The 21335-nt window shown below is 41.3% G+C and overlaps 1 protein-coding gene across 1 annotated transcript in view; it reads left to right on the plus strand.

Moving 5' to 3' along the window:
• The window catches only part of CACNA2D4 (calcium voltage-gated channel auxiliary subunit alpha2delta 4), a 193287-nt gene that overhangs the window by 15559 nt on the left and 156393 nt on the right, over positions 1-21335 (plus strand). Inside the window, exons 3-10 of the mRNA XM_032221653.1 lie at positions 2987-3103; positions 3713-3772; positions 7679-7841; positions 8492-8623; positions 9028-9088; positions 11974-12124; positions 16704-16778; positions 19852-19941. Coding sequence (XP_032077544.1) covers positions 2987-3103; positions 3713-3772; positions 7679-7841; positions 8492-8623; positions 9028-9088; positions 11974-12124; positions 16704-16778; positions 19852-19941 — 849 coding nt within the window. The remainder of the gene's footprint in view (positions 1-2986; positions 3104-3712; positions 3773-7678; positions 7842-8491; positions 8624-9027; positions 9089-11973; positions 12125-16703; positions 16779-19851; positions 19942-21335) is intronic.

A 21335-nucleotide genomic window follows, 5' to 3' on the forward strand; every position in this document is an offset into this window, starting at 1 on the left:
CCTGGATCGGTGCTGGTTCCAGCGACCCAGGCCACCAAACCACTACTTGTTCAGCTGAACTGGTCCGAACCAGTAGGAACCCACCACTGATTGAAGGGGTCCAGATGGTTTCCTCCTCTATATGTAGCTCTTATTCCACCAGTTGTATAGTTTTTAAAAGGGAAAAGACAGACTAGTTTAGTTGACAGTGTCTTAAGGCATTAGGAACTCTCTGTCTGGAAAAAGCCCACGTTTCAAATGTTTGTTAATCTATCCACGTTTTGTAGTTATTATGATAGGAGATTCCCATTTTTGGAATCTGGTTCATATTAGTTCTCTGCCTTACACTCAGACCAAGGAAAGTGTTTTTCAAGGTTGAAGGAGGGCACTCTGATTAAGAGAGGAGTAAGTGCCTTTATGGGATTACCTAGCATTAGCTAATTAGAGATGTGCCCAAATGTGTTTCTCTGCAAACCAGAAGGCACAATTTCCTTTCATCCTGACGCTGAACTGATTGTATGAAGAACACTTCAAATTATGCATGTCAAATTATGCAGGTCTTATTCATCCCTTTTGTAGTTAAAACCATCTGTACTGCTCAGGAGGGACAAAATGTTAGCTGTCATTCGTCAATATACCTGTGGGGAAACATTCTCCCCTCGGTTATCACTGTTTTATCATTGCTGCGCAACAGTGCTTTGCTTTTGAGATGTACTGTACATCTCAGAAGCACAAAGCAGAGTGCCAGGCACGCAGCATGCATGTTTGTGATGGGATCATCTCATTCTCCTGATTAAACTCTTGGAAATACTGCTGTGAGGATACGACATATCTACAGACTTTAAGGGGGGTGAAACCAGGAAAGCTCTGGATATGTATGGTAAACTTGCTATTCTGCTCAGCCCTCTGCCTATTTTATTTATTTTCCTTTTATTTATTTTCTGTATTTATTAAAAAATAACTCCAGATGGCAAGCATACCTCATACATTCCTCCTGCTCCCATTTCCTTACAACAACAATCCTATGAGATGGTTTGGACTGAGAAAAAGGGACTGGCCCAAAGTCACCCAGCTGGCTATCATGTCTAAGATGGGACTAGAATTCACACTCTCCCATTTTGTAGACAGGTGCCTTAAGCACTAGACGAAACTGGCTCTCCATATCAGTGCTAAGCTATCACTCACTAACATTGCTGCTTGGCAGTGTCAATCGGCTAACCTCTGTCATCGGCTTCACCTTCTGCTTATTCCTCTTGATTAGCACCAGCATGGATGAAGAGACCGACTGTCTTTAATCCTGCAAAACCTGTTGCTAATGACACCAGGTGAAGCTACCAGCTTCTATCCAGCCTATTGGAATGGAGGCTCATTTCTATTTTTGTCTGACCTCCTCTTCCCTTCCTTATTCTTAAGGTGTTTGCTACTCATCATATCCTTCACTGCTTTCTCTAAAGAAGAATAAAGCAGGACACATGGAGTCCTCTGACTATTCATCTCACTATTCTTTTTCCTTTTAATTATGGCTTCTCCCACAAAGCAGGGTTACAGCTATCTGAGCTAACTGTGCCCTGCTAGGCCATGTTATTTGTGGAGATCTTGAGCTGATGGTTATCTTGCAAATCAGCAGCTGTTCTAAATAAAATGCTGTGAAGATAGTTTTACAGCATTTCCTAAGCAGGGTTGGGATTCAGCCAGTTCGGATCAGTTCGGGCAAACCGGATGTTAATTTTACATCTGGTTCACCAAACCTGTAGTTGGAAGGACTGACTGCCCCTGCACACCCAGCCCCACCCCTACCAGGAATCTCCACGCAGACCATTTTGGATGCCAGGAAGGGGCAGGGCCCACATGGAGGCTCTGGGAGGGTGAAAAATGGGCATTCCGGAAGTTCTGTAAGGCCTCCGGAGCACCTCTGGAGCCTGGGAGAGGTAGTTTTTGATCTCCCGGAGGCTCGAGGAAAGCCTCTGGAGCCTGGGGAGGGTGAAAATGCCCCCCCTGCCATGGTGCAGGAGGCCGAGTAGGCCATGGCCACCATGGCCACGCCCATACAGCAACTGGGCAGAGAACCGGTCTCTAACATTTTTCAATCCCACCCCTGTTCCTAAGAAGGAAACATGGGTGATTTGTAATTTGGGATTACATATCACCCATGCTCCCATCTCTTAGGTTTTCCTTCCAAAGTCAAGACACTTTGCATGTTATCCTCATTCTTCACAGTAGATCTAGGGAGAGACTTTGAAGACAAAGGGAGAGGGTATGAGGGTGTGTAAAACAGCTGGAGTGCCATTCTTTGTTCTCTTGTGATCATTGATTAAAAACAGATGATCTCAGATAAATCCATGATTGGTCTGACATCCATGAATTTCTAAGCTTTCTCGGAACCAAAAGAGATGACGTTGAAATTCTGAAGTCTGAGAAATATTTTAGTAGTGGTTTTAGGTCATTGTTGTATCTCAGGTCTATGACTACTATTTTAACTTGATGCACGAGCATTTTTTAAAATCGTTGTGTCAGGCCTGCAGCCATCTTTTCTTTTGGGTCTTTGGCCTGCCGCACTTCTATTATTCTGCCATGCATTTTCTCTTGTGGGAAAATGGGAGCGGGGATTGTAAGGAGTCACATACTATGTAGCCACAACAAAATTCTTTCTAGAAATCCAAGGTCATCCTTTGTCTCTGCACCTCTGCCCCTGACCGGAATTGGATGGGTGGAACTGCCAGCATGGCAGTGGGAGATTGGACCATGTGATGGACTTGTGGGGGAAAGATCTTGAACTTTCAACTAGGTGGGGAAAACTGGGAAGCTTTCAGATTCTGGTTTTCCCAGATGTGCCAACATGGCTCTCTTAATAAATTGGAACTTTGAGCAATACTTTGCCTTGGACTCTGATTTACTTTTGGATGCTATTTGGAACCCTGACACATTGTTCACTAGAGTCCAGATTCTGGTTACTGAAAATCTCAGCTGTGAATTTGTCCTTCTGTTTGTTTATTTGTTTGTTTGATAGAAGTATAAAGATGTGGAACCAAATCTAAAGATCGAAGAGGTGGATGGCTTGCAACTGGTAAAGTTATTCTCTAAAGAAATGGCAAGGATGCTATATAGAAAAGTAGAAGCTGTTAAGGTAAGGATTACTTGGCTCCCAGATTTTATCTACTTGGAAGTAAGAAAAAGAAAGAAAAGTGAATACACAGTGATTTCTAAACACAGCATAATATACCTTTATATAAAGTGTGGGTTTTGATTTTGTAAGAAATAATTCAGTGATAGAACTTCTCTCTCTCCCTCCCTCTCTCTCTCCCTCCCTCCACATGTGTGTGTGTGTGTGTGTGTTTATACACACACAAACACTCATACACACATTACAACCCACCCACCCAGTCAGTGCAAGTCAGAAAAAATAACATTGCATTAAATGAAGTGATCATTTAATTGGCTATAAGGCAGCTTTCTGTGTTCCAGTGGTTCATAGATTCCTTGTTTCCCCAAATCATGTAATGTAGTATATTCTATGCCTTTCAACTTGGTCTTAAAGCTACAATTTCAATAGGCACAAATGCTTTCAACACAAGGCAGGAATGTTAGCATCCTTTGGGGCCTGGACAGCCCAGTTACAGTTGTCGTCTTGATTTTTTTTTTGCAAACACACCTGTATGCATGTAGATGTGCTGCTGCTTTTACTGTTGCTTCCATTTAAGGTCCCTCAGCTCCCTTTTTTCTTTCTTTGTTATAGCGGTTAGTTGAAGCTGCAGAAGACGCAGATGTTTATCATGAGTACAACTCATCATTACAGGTAAAAGATATACGATATCATTTAAGTTCAGATAATCCATTGTAAAGTCAATTAATTCCTCATGTAGACAACTGGCAACCTGTCTCCAAAGCATCCCACAAATTATGGCAAGATGGGGAAGCTGTAGAACTCTAAATGTTAATGGATGATAAGCTTGGTTAGCGTCAGCCACTAAGACTGGTGGTACAAGAGGATGAAGTCTCTCAACATCTGGAGAGTTACAAGTCCACCATTCTTGCCCAGTGGCTTTTCAAAGGCATCTATGCTCTACACCACAGGTGTCAAACTCGATTGTGGCACATGATGTATAGTGGCGTTTTTTGCCTTTGCGGAGCTGGGGTGGGTGTGGCCTATGCGGGAAGCATCCAGCCCCCAAACTGCCAGTTTGACACCCCTGCTCTATGCCATGTTAAATTTACATCCTTGGTAGGGCCAGCTGTTGCATTCTTCTGATTCTTTGTCTGATATTGATTTATCTTTGGGAACAAAATTGCATATTTGTCTGCGATGTTAAATGTCCATCATCACATTTAAACAGACCAGTCATTGCCTAAAATTAGATTTTCTGAGGAACTGAATATAAGTATATGTAAGCTATTTTTTTCCCCCTGTATACTTATCTGTCTTTGGCCATGAGCCTACCTAAAGCCATAGCTGCAGCCTGCAATGAAAACCATTGCAGTACCATTTATGAATAGTGTTAAAATTAAAATCAATGCTATTAAAACTTTCCACAGTGGCAGAGGCTGTTAACTATGAATGAAAGCATTATGGTGCTTCTCGGAGCCAAACTAATGATGTTTCCATATGGTGTGGAGAGAACATAAAACATCAAATGGATACCATAAATGTGATAGACTTTTTCTATGTAGATCCAATGTTATGGAAATATATTCATGAATAGGTCATGCTAATTTTGGCAAAACTGCTCTTGCTTGACTGTGCAAACTTTAATCTCCCCGGGGATTTGCAAACATACAGGTTCTACTCATAATGTAAATCTAGTTACTGAAAGTAAAGTATATTGAACTAAAGGAAATTGGAACATTTGTAGTGAATGTGAAGAAGAAAAGAGCACAAAGTTCAAATAGCGGACACCTCACCCCCTTTAGCATATGATACATTCCTGGATTGTTGTTGTTAGTTGTGAAGTCATGTCCGACCCATCACAAACACATGGACAATGTTCCTCCAAGCCTTCCAGTCCTCTACCATCCTCTGGAGTCTATTTAAGCTCATGCCTACTTCTTCGGTGACTGCATCCAGCCAATTCATTCTCTGACGTCCCTTCTTCTTTTGCCCTCAATCTTTCCCAGCATTAGGCTCTTCTCCAGTGAATCCTTCCTTCTCATTAGGTGGCCAAAGTACTTGAGTTTCATCTTCAGGATCTGGCCTTCTAAAGAGCACTCAGGGTTGAGCTCCTCTAGGACTGACCGGTTTGATTTCCTTGCAGTTCAAGGGACTCAAAGGAGTCTTCTCTAACACCATAGTTCAAAGGCCTCAATTATTTGGTGCTCAGCCTTTCTTATGGTCCAACTTTCACAGCCATAATTGAAACTGGGAAAACCGTAGCCTTAACTATAGTCACTTCTGTTGGCAAAGTGATATCTCTGCTTTTTAGTAAGCTGTCTAGATTTGCCGTTCCTGGATACAGAAGTCTAAAAACTATTCAGCCCAAATGTTCAGCTAAAATGGAAGGTATCAGACATACAAGGCTAAAATCTTTGTTCATTTGTAATGCTTACCCAGTAATTTTTGCCCCAGTGAGCTGGATCTCAGGTGGTTCTTGCTATGATAGCTACATTGAATTCTCTCTGATTGTGTTCACATACAACATATTTAACCAAGTTAGTTGACTACTGCCAATTGGTGTTGACCAAGAATGGATATAGAATATTGTAATACTACATGTCTGAATAAGTTGTTTGAAGGCATCCCATTTGGTTTATTTACTTATCAAACTTCTTTACCATCCATCATACTTCTGTGACTCTGAGCCGCTTACGGATAAAATGATAAAATCATATAAAATCCATACTTAAAAACAAAGTTAAAAAACAAAAGTCTCCCTTTTGAGACTCCACCAATCAAGCCTCCTTAACCGATGGGTACACAACTTCGCTGCTTGACTAAAGTAAGGACAAGATGGTTCCCCATGTAATCTGGTCCCTTGCCATGATGGGGTTTAAAGGCAATAACCAACCCCTTGAATTGGACATGGAAGCAAACTGGCACCTAGTGCAGCTTACTTTAGAGTTGTGATGGTTAACCTATGGCATGCGTGCCCATTCATCTTCCAGGTTTCTGGCATGCATGTGACGGTCATCTGGCTTTTGTGTGTGTGGCAGTGCCAGAAACCAGAAGATCTGGTCTTCGATTTTACAGCATGAGCATGCATACCGGCTAGATGATCGGCGTGTGTGCGCATATACGGCAGTAACCGGAAGGCTTTCTGGCTGGCATGCATGTGTGTGCCGGAAACCGGAAGTTCATTTTCCAGTGCACACATATCCCCTAGGCAGCTCCTTTTCCTGGTTGTGGCCCAGACGAATGTGCATGCGCGAAATGCTCCCTTTTGGGGCCTTGGTGTTCCCGTTCGGCGAAGTGCTCCCTTTTTGCAAAGGTTTGCCATCACTGCCTTTGAAGCACCTCTAATTGCTTATGTTGCTACATCGTACAATGCAGTACATTAAAACATGCATAATGTACTATGCAGGACATTAAAAATGGATTAATCCAGTAACTAAGTTAGGGCACTTTGCACCTCTTATTCTTTTTTTTTAAAACTTAAAGAAATCAGGCTCAACATAGGAGAGAGGGAAAATTGGTCCTTATCCATTACCCCTGGAATTCACTAGTGTATTTGTCTATTTATTTGAATTTATTAGCAGCCCAACTCCAACTGACTCTTTGTAATTACTGCTGGTGAGAGGGCATGCCACAGTGCTTCCTCCTGAGCTCTCAGGCTTAAGCTGCCAAGACTTCTCTCTTCCATCTGCCAACTGTCGACTTCTCATAAACCAATGGGGGAAATACCAAAGAGGGGTTTCTTTCTATGTCTTCATCCCGGCTCATCCCTAGCATCTCTGCTTTACCTCTGGCTGTTTAGGATGGAGAAACATGGGTTCTTCAATCATGATCTACTGACCCCTGGTTTAATGTAGTTGCAAGACTATAGTGTGGGCAATCTGGAGAGAACCATGTATATGTGAATTGGAGGAAGGATTGGTTGAAAATAACCATGGTGGCAATCATAGTAGTTCTGTCTTGTATTGGTTTCAGTGGAAAAGATTCATAATTATGAGCCATGGTGGCCCAGTGGTTAGAGTGCAGACTACTTCTGCTGACTGCCTGCTGCCTGCAATTTGGCAGTTACCAGGCTCAAGGTTGACTCAGCCTTCCATCCTTCCGAGGTGGGTAAAATAAGGACCCAAATTATTGGGGGCAATAGGCTGACCCTGTAAATTGCTTAGAGAGAGCTCTATGAATCTAAGTGCTATTGTTATAACCTCCTGCATGTTTTCCACTGTTTCCCAAAGAAGAGGTCAGGAAAACCTTTATGTATATTAGAATGGTTAATATTGCATTATTTTCTTTGTCCAAGAAAATAATCTGAATAATCTAACTAAATTTGGACACCCTCCAAAATATCATACTTGCCTTTTATTCTTGTTATTGAAGATTCTTTTCCTGAATTTTTCACAACTCTTTGTGGCCTGATCTGTTAGGGATCTTTCTCCATAAAAAACCACTTGTATTTGGAGATGAAATTATTTTCACCAAGGACTCCTGGTTTTAATAGAATCCAAGAACTCGTTTCAAATCAAAATGTAAGGTTCAGCATGAATTTTAGCTGTTGAAAATTATGTATCCATTCATTTTTTTGTATTTTTTTTTCACTTCCAGTTTGATTATTACAATGCTGTTTTGATTAATGAAAAGGATGAAAATGGTAATTATGTGTCACTTGGGAAGGAATTCATTCTGGAACCAAACGAGCATTTCAATAATTTGCCAGTGAACACAACATCCAGTAATATACAGCTTCCAACCAATGTCTACAACAAAGGTTCATCTTTTTTCCCCCTATAGTTTTATTGAAAAATTGGCATGAAAGTGACAGCCAAGGCTCAAAGCACATGCTACAAATAAAGATAAAGAAGTAGACTGCAGCCATGCATATGTATGTTGTGTGCATGCAAATATCTACTATGGAGTATTGCTGGTTGCTAGAACTGGATGAAGAATTCTTAAAGATGCAACTTCAGGGGAAGAATGCATGTTTTGCGGGTTAAAAGGAGTTAGTATTTAGACATTAACAGATAGCTAATAGTTTTGTTATTAATTAAGCACAGAAATGGAGAGGCATCTGTTCTTGTTCTTGTTCCAATATTTGTTTGCTTGTTCATTTTATATGTCAGCTATCTTGCAAATGTGACTCTAGGTGGCTAACAACATATTAACAATATTGTCACCCTCACCACCATCCTAGATAGATAGATAGATAGATAGATAGATAGATAGATAGATAGATAGATAGATAGGTTGTATATGTATATGTATACTGTATGTATATGTATTTGTATTTGTATACTGTATACTGTATGTATATGTATATGTATATGTATATGTATATGTATATGTATATGTATATGTATATGTATATGTATATGTATATGTATATGTATATATCAAGTTGGTTCTCTCTTTTTCCCTCAGACCCTGACATTATAAATGGAATTTACATGTCGGAAGCCTTGGATGCTGTTTTTGTGGAGAACTTTGAACGAGACCCAACTCTCACATGGCAATATTTTGGCAGCACAACAGGCTTCTTCAGGCTTTATCCAGGTGACAGGTCTTACTTTATCTTTATTTTTCCAAAAGTTAGGTTTTAGCTTAGAAGTAGAGTAAATCAAAAGTCATTTTTCCTGAATAAAGGAAGCTGAAAAATCAGTACGATTCTATTGAGTTTGACGGCTTTATTTTTCTAATACACATTTACCCCTTGTTGCAAAATTCTAATGTGATTATTAAGGATGAAAATGTCAACATCTGTAAAATCACAATTAAAATTGGCTTTTATGATTTTATCTGTAATTGCAAGATTTAAAATCATACAGAAGTAAAACAAACGTTCATTAATTATCTCTCAAAAGAAGCCTACTTTTAAAAAAAAACAGATAAATCCTGATATTTATATTGTAACATCTGTGTGCTATATCTTTAGCAAATGTCTTGTGATGTCTCCTCAGGAATAAAATGGATACCAGATGAAAATGGAGTCCTTTCCTTTGACTGCAGAAATCGAGGCTGGTGAGAGATTTAGAAGGAAGAAACCAGTATTCATGCATTTGCTTTAGGGGACTTTTATTCTGTGAAGTCCATGATGCTCTCTCAGCTTGGTGGTTTGCTTGCAGACATTTCATTATCCAATTAGATAACACCATCAGTGCAGAATATCATCAATGCCTTGATGATGGTACCTAGATGGGTAATAAACGTCTCCAAGCGAAGAACCAGAGAGCACTAAAATCTCCACAGTTCAACAATGAGCTTCTATTTAGTTCTTTTGTACTGGAACATATAAAATTTTGACAAAAAGAAAATAAAAAAGTAGGAGATGTTGTAATATAGTTCCTTGTGTAGGTGTGTGTCCCCCATGGCCCAGTTCATACCAGGGCATGCAGAGTCACGCTCAACCACACAGGAGAAAACAAACTCCTAAAACGCCATAACATCCTGATAGTGCATAACATAACATTCTGAGATGTGCCCTACCATTGACGTCCAGGATTTGACCATATATAGACTGAGCAGTAGATTAGAATTTGTACTTTTACAGGCTGTTTTTACTCACATGCTATTGCTCCTCCTGCCTTTGTCCTATCTCAATAAAAGGGGCTCTCAGACCCCCAATCTGGGTCGCTCCATCCCGAGAAAGGTTGTGTCTTGTCTTTTCTCAACATTGGCCTCATGGGCGAACCACGGGAACGTTACATTGTACAATACAATAGCTTTTATTTATTTTTTTTTAAAAAAAGCATTACCACAATTACCCTTTCCATTTTTTCATTCCCATTTTAGGGATACCCTAAACTAAGGGTGTCAAACTCAAGGCTCGCATGCCAAAACTGGCATGCAGAGCCATCTCTCTGGGCATGTGAGCCATTGCCTGTTCCCCTCCAGGTTTCAGAACACCTGCCAGTTGGTCTTCACGCACATGGAAGCACCAGAAACTGGAAGAGCAGCTGCCCGGTGCAGATGCTCTTCTGGTTTCCATGTTCCTGTTCGGTACTCAGTGCCGAAAAGTTTCACCAATACTAGTCTAAACTGTCAGAATTAAATCTCCCAAATTTGGAGCTAATAATCTAGGGATTAAGCTCTCAAAAATAATGGCTAGGACTAACAAATTGGACTTAATTATGTTTGTATTTAAATATGTAGCTATTATAATCACTTTCCAGTTAAGTGTTGAATAATTTCCTTTGCATCTTACTAAAAATATTAATCTGGCAACAATTGTTGGATATCTGGGAGTTTTTGGAGGCCAGTTCAGTGAATTTCCATAAAACAATTTTTATGATTGTTTTTCAGCCACTGTTTGGCTTTTCTATGCTACTGAATAAAGACTCATATCCACTCCATTCTTTAATTTTTTTGAAAACCTCAAGAGATTTAGTAGTCCACCAATATTCTGATCCAGAAGAATCATGCATGTTGTAAAAGGCATCTCTAAACTGAGTTCTTACCTTGACATGACAAGAACTATTAAAAGTGAATCTCCTATCTCAGTTATTAACTCTATAAATTTTCTTCATCTTTGTCATGTGAGCTGAACCCTAATCCTTCCAAAATAAATTTATCTCTGAGAAGCAGAAAAATCCTAAAGTTTGGACAAACCTATGCAGTTGTATTCAGAAGAAAGACCTGTTGCTTTTCAGAGTACAATTGTCCAAATTTTTACTTAGGCATCCTTCTCCCTGTCCTTTAATGGATATGTTCATTGCACCTGAAGTGGTTCAAGCAAGAACTTTATGCTCATTTTAGGCCATTCTTCATGATTTATGTTATTTATATATTGATACTACAATACAAAAAAGGTAAACTGTCTTAATTTGGAATTTAATGGTTATTTCCTCTTGCCCAATCAGAATAGAATAACAGAGTTGGAAGGGACCTTGGAGGTCTTCTAGTCCAACTCCCTACACCACTTCAGACAAATGAATATCCAACATCTTCTTAAAAACTCCCAGTGTTGGATCATTCACAACTTCTGGAGGCAAGTTGTTCCACTGATTAATTGTTCTGTCAGGCAATTTTGCCTTCATTCTAAGTTGCTTCTCTCCTTGATTAGTTTCCACCCATTGCTTCTTGTTCTACCCTCAGGTGCCTTGGAAAATAGTTTGACTCCCTCTTCTTTGTGGCAACCCCTGAGATATTGGAACCCTGCTATCATGTCTCCCCTAGTCCTTCTTTCTATTAAACTAGACATACCCAATTCCTGCAACCGTTCCTCATATGTTTTAGCCTCCAGTAGTCTCCAGTCCCCTAATCATCTTTGTTGCTCTTCTCTGCACTCTTTCTTGAGTCTCCACATATTTTTTTACATAGTGGTGATCAAAACTGAATGCAGGATTCCAAGTGTGACCTTACCAAGGCATTATAAAGTGGTATTAACGCTTCACGTGATCTTGATTCTATCCCTCTGTTTATGCAGCCTAGAACTGTGTTGGCTTTTTTGGCAGCTGCTGCACGCTGCTGGCTCATATTTAAATGGTTGTCCACTAGGACTCCAAGATCCCTCTCACAGTTACTACTGTTGAGCAAGGTACCACCTATACTGTACCTGTGCATTTTTTTCCTTGCCTAAATGTAGAACCTTACTTTTTTCACCATTGAATTTCATTTTGAAATTCAGTCTCTTAACTCAAAGATTCACTGTACCTACAGTATATTACTAAGAAAGAAGAATAAGAAGGAGGAGAAACTTTCTATTGCTCCTGAATATTCATTATTTTCAGCTTAGGACAGGGGTATCAAACTGGTGGCCTAGGGGCCATTTGTGTGACACGGTGTGTGTGACACCGATGGCCTAGGATAATGAGTGCTGTGATTGGTCCAAATTCTCCACTGTATCTCAGTTAATATGTTTACTTTATATCTCTGGCTTCCTTTTCCTATCCTAAATCTATCCTAAGGTATATCCAAGCAGCTACATCACCCAAAGATATTGTGATTGTGGTGGACATCAGTGGAAGCATGAAGGGTTTGCGACTCACCATTGCTAAGCATACTGTTGTCACTATATTGGACACACTGGGAGAAAATGATTTTGTCAATATTATTGCAGTAAGTATATCCTTCCTCAAAGCTCTCTTTTCCTTTAGAATGACTACTGGTAGGTTAGTGTGGGATGTTACGTGTTTAATATGGTGATCTGGGAAAACCAAGGTTCAAATCTATGATCGGCTATGGAAATTAATTGGATGACTTGGATCAGTTGTCCAATCTCACTCCAATTTATCTCCAGATGGTTGTTGGCAGGGATGGGCTGCTGGGGGTTTGCAGGGGTTCGGGAGAACCTCTAGCTAAGATTCTGTGCAGTTTGGAGAACCCCCAAATCCCACTCCTAGCTGTCCCCACCCACCTGCTGCTTCCCTCTCAGGAGTCCCCACGTGGCTCATTTTGGATGCGTGTGGAGGCTTGGGTAGGGTGAAAAACGGGCCTACCAGAAATTCAGGAAGGCTGGAAATGGTCCATTTCTGTCTTCTGGAGGACCTCCGGAGCCTTGAGAGGCCATTTTTGCCCTCCCGGAGGCTCAGGAAAAGCCTCCAGAGCCCAAGGAGGGCAAAAACGTCCCCTGCCATGGTGTAGGAGGCAAATTTGGCCACGCTCACCATGGCCACGGCCACTAAGCAACCGGGCAGAGAACTCCTTGCTAAAAATTTTGAAACCCACCCCTGGTTGTTGGATGTTCCTGGAAAAATGATGTGATATAAGCCAAACAAAACATAATCTTTATTAGATGCTCAATTAATTCATTCAGAAGCTTTGCTTGGTAATCTCTATTGTTCCTCCAAATAATTAGGTCTACTTTTCGTAAAAACCTGTATGCTGAATTGTTACAAATGGTTGGACAATCAGCCCTTTTATTATCAAGTGTGATATATTCAAAAAATAAACTACTCATTCCAAAAGACTGTAATTCAGGTGTATTGCAAGATGTAGTCAAAACAAGGATGGTGGCCCAAGAGTGTGCTTGATGTGCCACCTATTTTTGTGTGTGTGTGTCACAACACATCTGACACATAAAATGGGAAAGATTGTTACCATCTTGACTTTTTTTTACTACATCTTGTGGTCATGGATGAATGCTTCTATCTCTTTCTATATATATAAAAACAGAGGGGTGTGTGTGTGTGTGTGTGTGTGTGTGTGTGTGTTCCAGCGTAACTCTGGAACACCTTGAGCAATTTCAACCAAACTTGGTGCACGGTTGACTTACTCTCTGGAAAAAATATTGCCCAAAACCTCTCAGGGTGTGTGTTCTGTTAAGATACAGCCTGTTGCATCTTAAAATGGCTTCTACTGTGCAGCGCAGTTGCCATGGTAACAACTTCACAGTACTCCACATGTGGGCTCCCTCTGGTAAGGGGGAAAATCCAACATTCGAAATTACTTTTGGTCTGGACATTTTTCTCCTATAAATAAATACCCTGGCAACACCGGGTTATCAGCTAGCTTTATTTAAAAAAGAAAAGCATAGATCTTTTTGGGATACTTTTACATTATATAGAAAGTGATTTCCCTGATTGCTTAGCTTCATGTATCATTGCAATATATATATATATATATATATATATATATATATATATATATATATATATATATATATATATATATATATATATAATCCTGGGATGAAACCAAATTCTCCCTTTAGCTTGCAGAATTTGTTTCAGATAGAAATTATTTTATCTGGCTTTAGTCACCCGACAGTTGTTAAAAATAGCTTTTGCTATGAGATTAAGAGTCTGAGCAGGCTTGGACAGGATATTTACTCTCAAGAGTAATTTCATGAGATTAAAATACAAGAGAGCCCTTACATCACCCCCTCTCCACCCCCATCCTGCAAAAAAGGGGCAACCCTGGCATATTATCCTTAAAAGATGGATTTGTAGCGATATGAAAGAGAGACCTTTAGCAGAGCAAACGTGGAACTATCCCCCAGGTAGCCCCACTGTCTTATCTCAGCAGTTGGCTCACTAATCAGTACGTTGTTCCTCCACTCTGCCTGATTTGGAGCCCCGAAGTCATTTCTGATCTCTCACAATAACTTAACCTGTCACTAAGCTGAAGCTTGTGCAGCTGAAACAAATGCACAACCATACTTGGTGAAAGCCGGTCTCCTCTTTGCCTCCTTTTCTCCTTTTCTGTTTCCTTTCACGAATGTTAGATTTTAAGCCACTCGAGGTAAAGAACTGTCTTGTTCTTTAAAAATGGTGCACAGTGATATTGTTTGTAGCAATAGATAAAAGAACTCAGCAGGTAGGTTTTATGTAACCTGTTTGTCATCTCTGTGTTTCTCTTGTTTTTTCCCCCCTAGGCCTTTCTGTTCATTTCTCTGTTGATCTGTAGCCTTTCCATATTTGTCACTCTAGTCCCATGATGGCAAAACTATGGCACACATGCCACGGGTGGCACACGGAGCCATTTGTTAGGGCATGCGTTTGCCCTGTCAGCAAGTTGTAGAATTTAACCGCAATTGGACAACCAATTTCTTTAAAATTCCTCAGCTTGGGAATATGAAATCTTTTTTTCTTATGGTATCTTCTTCCATAGAGACTTAAGTTTGCCCTCGCCCCCAACAACAAAAAAATTTCAAGCATCCTCCTCCCCTGAAACTTATCTTTCACCAGTCTTCGACAAGATAGGCCTTTGTATTTGGGGTATCCACAGTGGTGGGATTGAAAAAAATTACCAACCAGTTCTCTGCCCGGTTGATGGGTGGGTGTGGCCATGGGGGCATGGCCTAGTTAGCTTCCTTCACCATGATGGAGGGGTGTTTTTGCCTTCCCCAGGCTCTGGAGGCCCGAAATGAACCCATTTCTGGACTTCCAGTAGGCCCGTTTTTCACCCTCTCCAGGCTCTGGAAGCTTTCCTCAAGCCTCTGGGAGGGCGAAAACGTTGGACACAATGGATTCTGGAAGCCCTCCAGAGGCAAGAAACAGGACCATTTTCAGACTTCTGGTACTTCCAGTAGGCCCATTTTTCGCCCTCCCAGAGCCTCCACGTGGGCCTTGCACTTACCTGGCATAATGAACAGGCTGTGTGGAGACTCCTGGGAGGGCCAGGGTGGGGTGGGGTTGGTCAGCCAGTCCTTGTAACAACCGGTTTGGCAATCCAAATTAAAATTATCATCCGGTTTGCCCGAACCGGTACGAACCTGCTGAATCCCACCTCTTGGTATCCATAAAAGACCTGAGAAATCTAGCAGAATGAAGAGTACTCTTATTCTATTACAGAGGAGCCAAACTATTCTGATTGTAGCAGTAAATCTAGAGTAGATCATTATTATTATCATCATCAGATTGGTTTCCATTTCTACATTGGATCCGAGGTATTGATTTTTCCACTATGGAAACAGAACAGCAATAGGTTGCTCTGATAAAACCAGAATAATCTCATGAGCTGTGTTTCCAAAACAAGAGAAATAACATGGAGACAGACTAATTTAGGCAGCCTGCGCTCTGTCCCCTTCCTCCTTGAGCTTCACCAACATTCTTCAGGAGCAATTCTTATTCTACATCTTTGAGGCAAGGAGGTGGGACTGAACATTCAGAGAGTGTGGAAGGAGACACTTACAACTTTGGGTGAAGGAACCCAAATAAAAGGATTCAAGACAGGTGTCTATGTAGCCTTTCCCTGAGGCTCTTTCAGTGAAAGCAAGCCCACCATCTCTCTGAATCATGAAGTCATACTAGAATAGAATAGAATAGAATAGAATAGAATAGAATAGAATAGAATAGAATAACAGAGTTGGAAGGGACCTTGGAGGTCTTCTAGTCCAACCCCCTGCTTAGGCAGGAAACCTTATACCACTGCTGAGAAATGGTTATCCAACATCTTAAAAACTTCCAGTGTTGGAGCATTCACAACTTATGGAGGCAAGTTGTTCCACTGATTAATTGTTCTAACTTAGCTCTAGTTCTAGGTTGCTTCTCTCCTTGATTAGTTTCCAGCCATTGCTTCTTGTCCTACCCTCAGGTGCTTTGGAGAATAGTTTGACTCCCTCTTCTTTGTGGCAGCCCCTGAGGGATCAGAACACTGCTATCATGTCTCCCCTAGTCCTTCTTTCTATCAAACTAGACATACCCAGTTCCTGCAACCGTTCTTCATATGTTTCACTGTCAAAGAACTATTATGATAAATTGGTCTCCTTGCTTTCCTTATGGATTTTACCCCTCTCGTGTTGTTGACTACTACCAATTAAGGGAGGAAGGTGCACCCAGAACATTATCAGATGCAAACAAAGCTGCCTGATTCAGCATTAAGAGGAGTGCAAGGCTAATAAGAAGCAAAATATTAGACATTTTAATTCAACTGAAAAACAGATTAAGGAAAGACACACCGGCAGATGTAGCCAAGATTATTTGCTTCTTAATTTACATTTTCTTTCCTCTATGTGCTATTTAAATATCAATGAAAGTGACTGAATTATGTCCTACGCATCCATGCTTATGATTTGCTTCCCAAAAGGCAACGAAAATTGTTTTGTAACACCTTGCATTTTAAAATGTATTCTTTGCTCTCAAAGCGAACATGACAGAGGTCTTCTTTATTCGGTATAAAATCTGCTAATGCTTTCAGAGTTCTTTAAAAACATTTCCTTTTACACCATGTAATTTTCCTCCTTTTGTCTTTACAGTACAATGACTATGTTCATTACATTGAATCATGTTTCAAGGGAATCCTGGTTCAAGCTGACAGAGATAACAGGGAGGTGAGTATTAAACTTGAAAAGACAATCTCTACTGAATATGGCATATAAGCACTGGAGACTTAAAGGCCCATAAACTGTTATAAAACATATTTAATCAATGCTTTTTTTCTGCCCCTATGAATTCTGTGGCTATTTTTATATATCCAAATACTAGCTAAGTAGTTGAGTCATCTAAACCCATTTAGGGAATTGTAAGCCTGAAAAAAGATTGGCAGTTTGGTGGTTTGAATCTCTAGTGTCGTGTAACAGAGTGAGCTTCCATTACTTGTCCCAGCTTCTGCCAACCTAGCAGTTCGAAAACATGTAAAAATGCAAGTAGAAAAATAGGAGCCGCCTTTGATGGAAAGGTAACAGCAGTCCGTGAGCCTTTGGCATTGATTCATGCCGGCCACATGACCACGGAGACGTCTTCGGACAGCACTGGCTCTTCGGCTTTGAAACAGAGATGAATACCACCCCCTGGAGTCGGGAAAGACTAGCACATATGTAAGAGGGGAACCTTTATCTTTACCTTAATCCTACAGATAATACTGGATTCTAATTCACACGATTGGAAGCTAGAAATGCAGAATCCAAATCTAGAGCAGCATTTTTCAAACTTGGCAACTTTTAACATGTGTGGACTTCAACTCCAAGAATTCCTCAGCCAGTACGCCTCCTTATATCCTCCCACCTTACCATTTTTCATTTAATCATTTTGTTTCCTTGCTTGCTTGTTTTAAAAGGAAGGAGACAAATAATGATAACTAAGAAAAACCAAAGCCCTGGATGTGTTTTCACAACAAATGTATCAGTGGTGGGTTCCGGATCCCGTTGCAACGGTACGGTTGCAATGGGGCCCGGTGTCCTCCACATGAATGCGTGCAGTGCACACACACAAACATTGTACCTTCCAGCGACACCTCCGCAAGCCTCTGCTATGCTCCAGCTGCTCAGCAGAGCATCGCGCAAGCGCTGTACACGCTATGTGTGTGTGCAGAAGTCCAGAAGCCTTTAAAGGACAGGTAAGGAACTCGAGTGGGCGGGGCCTCCAGAGCACCGTACCGGAACAGTACTTGGTGCTCTGGGCAGGCTCCGATATGCCCGTAGCAGGGCGTACCGCCTGCAACCCACCACTGAAATATATATTTCCTCAACCATAAAATCTATGCATTTGAGAAAATGTGGAATGTTTTTTTAAAAAAGCAGTGGACCTCCAATAATTACAATGAACAGGGATTAAATAAGGATTACATTATTTTAATTGGTAATATAAAGTCTCCCAGAGAATAAGAAATATTAATATTGTAAAGAAATTGTGAATTTCATCCTGGGGGTTGGGGTTAAAGATAACTTCTTGATCCGGATAAGAAAAATAAGAAAGAAAGCTTGACTTGAATACTGTAATAATGAGGGGACAACTGGACTAGTAGGATGTTCCAAGATGGCAGTTTCTGAGATCGTTGCAATAAGAAACGGGGGCACAGACCGATATGCTGATGTCAAAGGCAACCCAGAGGGAGGTAAGGGGATGGAGAAAGTAGGCAGTGGGAAAGTCAGGGACAGGATTTCCTGAGATCACTATAGGAAGCAGCAGACACAGAGGCCATACAGGTAGTCCTCAACTTATGACCCCATTTGGGACCAATTTTTGGACTGCATTTTTGGGCCACATTATGGTTGTAAGTTAGCCATCACATGACTGGATCTCATTTTTCAACCTTTTTTGTTGTGGTCATTAACAATTGTTAAAGTGGGACGTAGTGGATCTGTGGCTAAGACACTGAGCTTGTTGATCAGAAAGGTCGGCAGTTCAGTGGTTCAAATCTCTAGCGCCGCATAACGGAGTGAGCTCCTGTTACTTGTCCCAGCTTCTGCCAACCTAGCAGTTTGAAAGCATGTACAAATGCAAGTAGAAAAATAGGAACCACTTTTGATGGGAAGGTAACAGCAGCCCGTGTGCCTTCGGCATTTAGTCATGCCGGCCACATGACCACGGAGATGTCTTCGGACAGCGCTGGCTCTTTGGCTTTGAAATGGAGATGAGCACTGCCCCCTAGAGAAAGGAACAACTAGCACATATGTGTGAAGGGACCTTTACCTTTACCTTACAATTGTTAAGTATATTCATTTTCCCCAAAGGGCATTTTGTTTAACCAGAAGCCAGAAGTAAATACCAGAAACTGGCAAAAAATAAATGTTGTAAATCATGGTCATAGGCCTGCAGGACATCAGAAGCCCCTGTAAAGTTGAGCCACTTACCAAAGGCCCAAAATGCAATCATGTGATCATGGGGGCGCAGCTCGCATAACTTGAGAAACGGAACCTAAGAAACTCTGGGGAGATCCATTGTAACTTTGAACAGTTGTTCAGTAATTGGTCATAAGTCGAGGATTATCTGTATAGAAAAGAGTAGGAGAAGGGGGAAAGGCATTGATCTTTCTGTACTACCATAGTAGCAGCTTAAGATTGCTGTTGTCTTCCCTGGAAAGTACTGTATTATTTCGGGTAATTCAAATTATGGAGCTGTCCTAGTGCTGAAATATATAGTTTGCCCAAAACAAGGAGAACATTGGTAGCTCAAGATTGAAATGAGGGGTCCTTGGTGCTCTCTGAACTTGGATGTTTTCTTGCAGATGTTTCATTACCCAAACTAGGTAACATCATCAGTGCTAATCTAACACTAGTATAGACTAGCCCTGGTGATGTTATCGAGGTCCCTTCATATGAGAGCCGAGGTGGCGCAGTGGTTAAATGCAGCACTGCAGGCTACTTCAGCTGACTGCAGTTCTGCAGTTCGGCTGTTCAAATCTCACCGGCTCAAGGTTGACTCAACCTTCCATCCTTCCGAGGTGGGTAAAATGAGGACCCGGATTGTTGTTGGGGGCAATATGCTGACTCTGTAAACCGCTTAGAGAGGGCTGAAAGCCCTATGAAGTGGTATATAAGTCTAACTGCTATTGCTATATATAGCTTGCGCTAGAGAGCTCTATTCTTTGAGTAGTTTTCTATTGTTTTGACATTCCTGTATTATCCTTTGTGTAATGTTTCTAATCACTGCTATTAGAGTGCTTCTAATGTCTCATTTGCTCAGCATTTCAAGCAGCTGGTGCACGAGTTACAAGCAAAAGGAGTCGGGAAGGTGAACAAAGCCCTGACTGAATCCTTCAGAATCCTGAGGGAGGTAAGACTCCTTTATCTATATATTTTTAAAGGGCACACTGGCTTTCGCAGTATTGTGCTGATTATTGCAAACCATTGGAGGAAAAGGAAGGAAAGATAATAGTGGCAGATATTCATTGTGACATTGCCAAAACCTGCTGATGAACATGTTGTTTCAAACTGCAGACCAGGTTGGACATTATTATTTTGAGAATGTTGATTTCCTTGTTCATGTTTATTATGTGTTGGACTCAGGATAGCAAGAAAACAGTTCTGTCACTGTGACCGAAATAGATATTAGGGGTAGTTTGGGGAGTAAAAACAACCCATATTGCAAAGCTCCCATGGGACTAGATGACCCTAATGCAGTGGTAGCAACCTATGGCACGTGTGCCAGAAGTGGCACACAGAGCCCTCTCTGTGGGCACATGCACTGTTGCCTTCTCTGTTTCACTCTGCCATGAATTTGCACATGTCTCCCACCGGCCAGCTGATCTTTGGGTCTCTGCCATGTATCCTCTGGGACTGTTTGCAGGCGTAGCGCACAGATGTCCATGCACCCACACCTTGCAGTTTGGGCATAGGTGCATGCACCGGGTGTATGCGTGCATGTACCCGCGCCTTGCATTTTGGGTGTCCATGCACATGCACACTTTGGGCACTCAGTGCCTAAAAGGTTCGCCATAACTGCCCTAATAGATCAGGTCTTGGTTAACCTGAAGCTCTGTTTCTTCAGGAAGGAGACCACTGAGTTGGCTTTTGTGTTTAATCATATTTATATCTTTCCAATTTCATATTTGTTCAAGAGAATAACATATTTGGTTGGGTCTGCTTTCCTAGTGATAGGAGAGGTAGAAGGAGTTAAAAGGATGGTATTAGAGAAGATGAGAGCAAAAGCTTTGGAATACTAAGGCCTACTTACTTAATTTAATTAAACTAGGGGTGGGTTCCTGCCAGTTCTAACCTCTTCTATAGAAGACGTTCCACAAATCTACTGTGCCATTTAGAACCGGTTCCAGCTCCCTCCCACTGCCTGTCCTCACCACGCTTGCCCACCTGCCGCTCACTGATTGGCTGGCTCATCAATCGCCCTGCCTGCCTCTAAGAGTCCATCTAAACCTTAAAGTCCTAAAGCTGTCAAGTTTGAACATCCCTGGGGTATTTTTTTCTAAAGGGTTAGGGGTCCAAGGGTCTTGTAACTTGACAGCTTTAAGACTTGCGTGCTTCAAATGCCAAAGTTTCTGAGCCAACATTTTGGTTGCTAAGCAAGAGCATTGTTAAGTGAGTTTCACCACATTTTACAAGTTGGCCACGCCCACCCATTCACATGACTGCCAAGCCACTCCCACTCAGTTGCATGGCCAGCAAGCCACTCCCACCCAATCACATGGCCAGCAAAGCAGGCCACACCTACAG

Source organism: Thamnophis elegans, chromosome 7, assembly GCF_009769535.1.
Source record: "Thamnophis elegans isolate rThaEle1 chromosome 7, rThaEle1.pri, whole genome shotgun sequence".
Classification (NCBI taxonomy): Eukaryota; Metazoa; Chordata; class Lepidosauria; order Squamata; family Colubridae; genus Thamnophis; species Thamnophis elegans.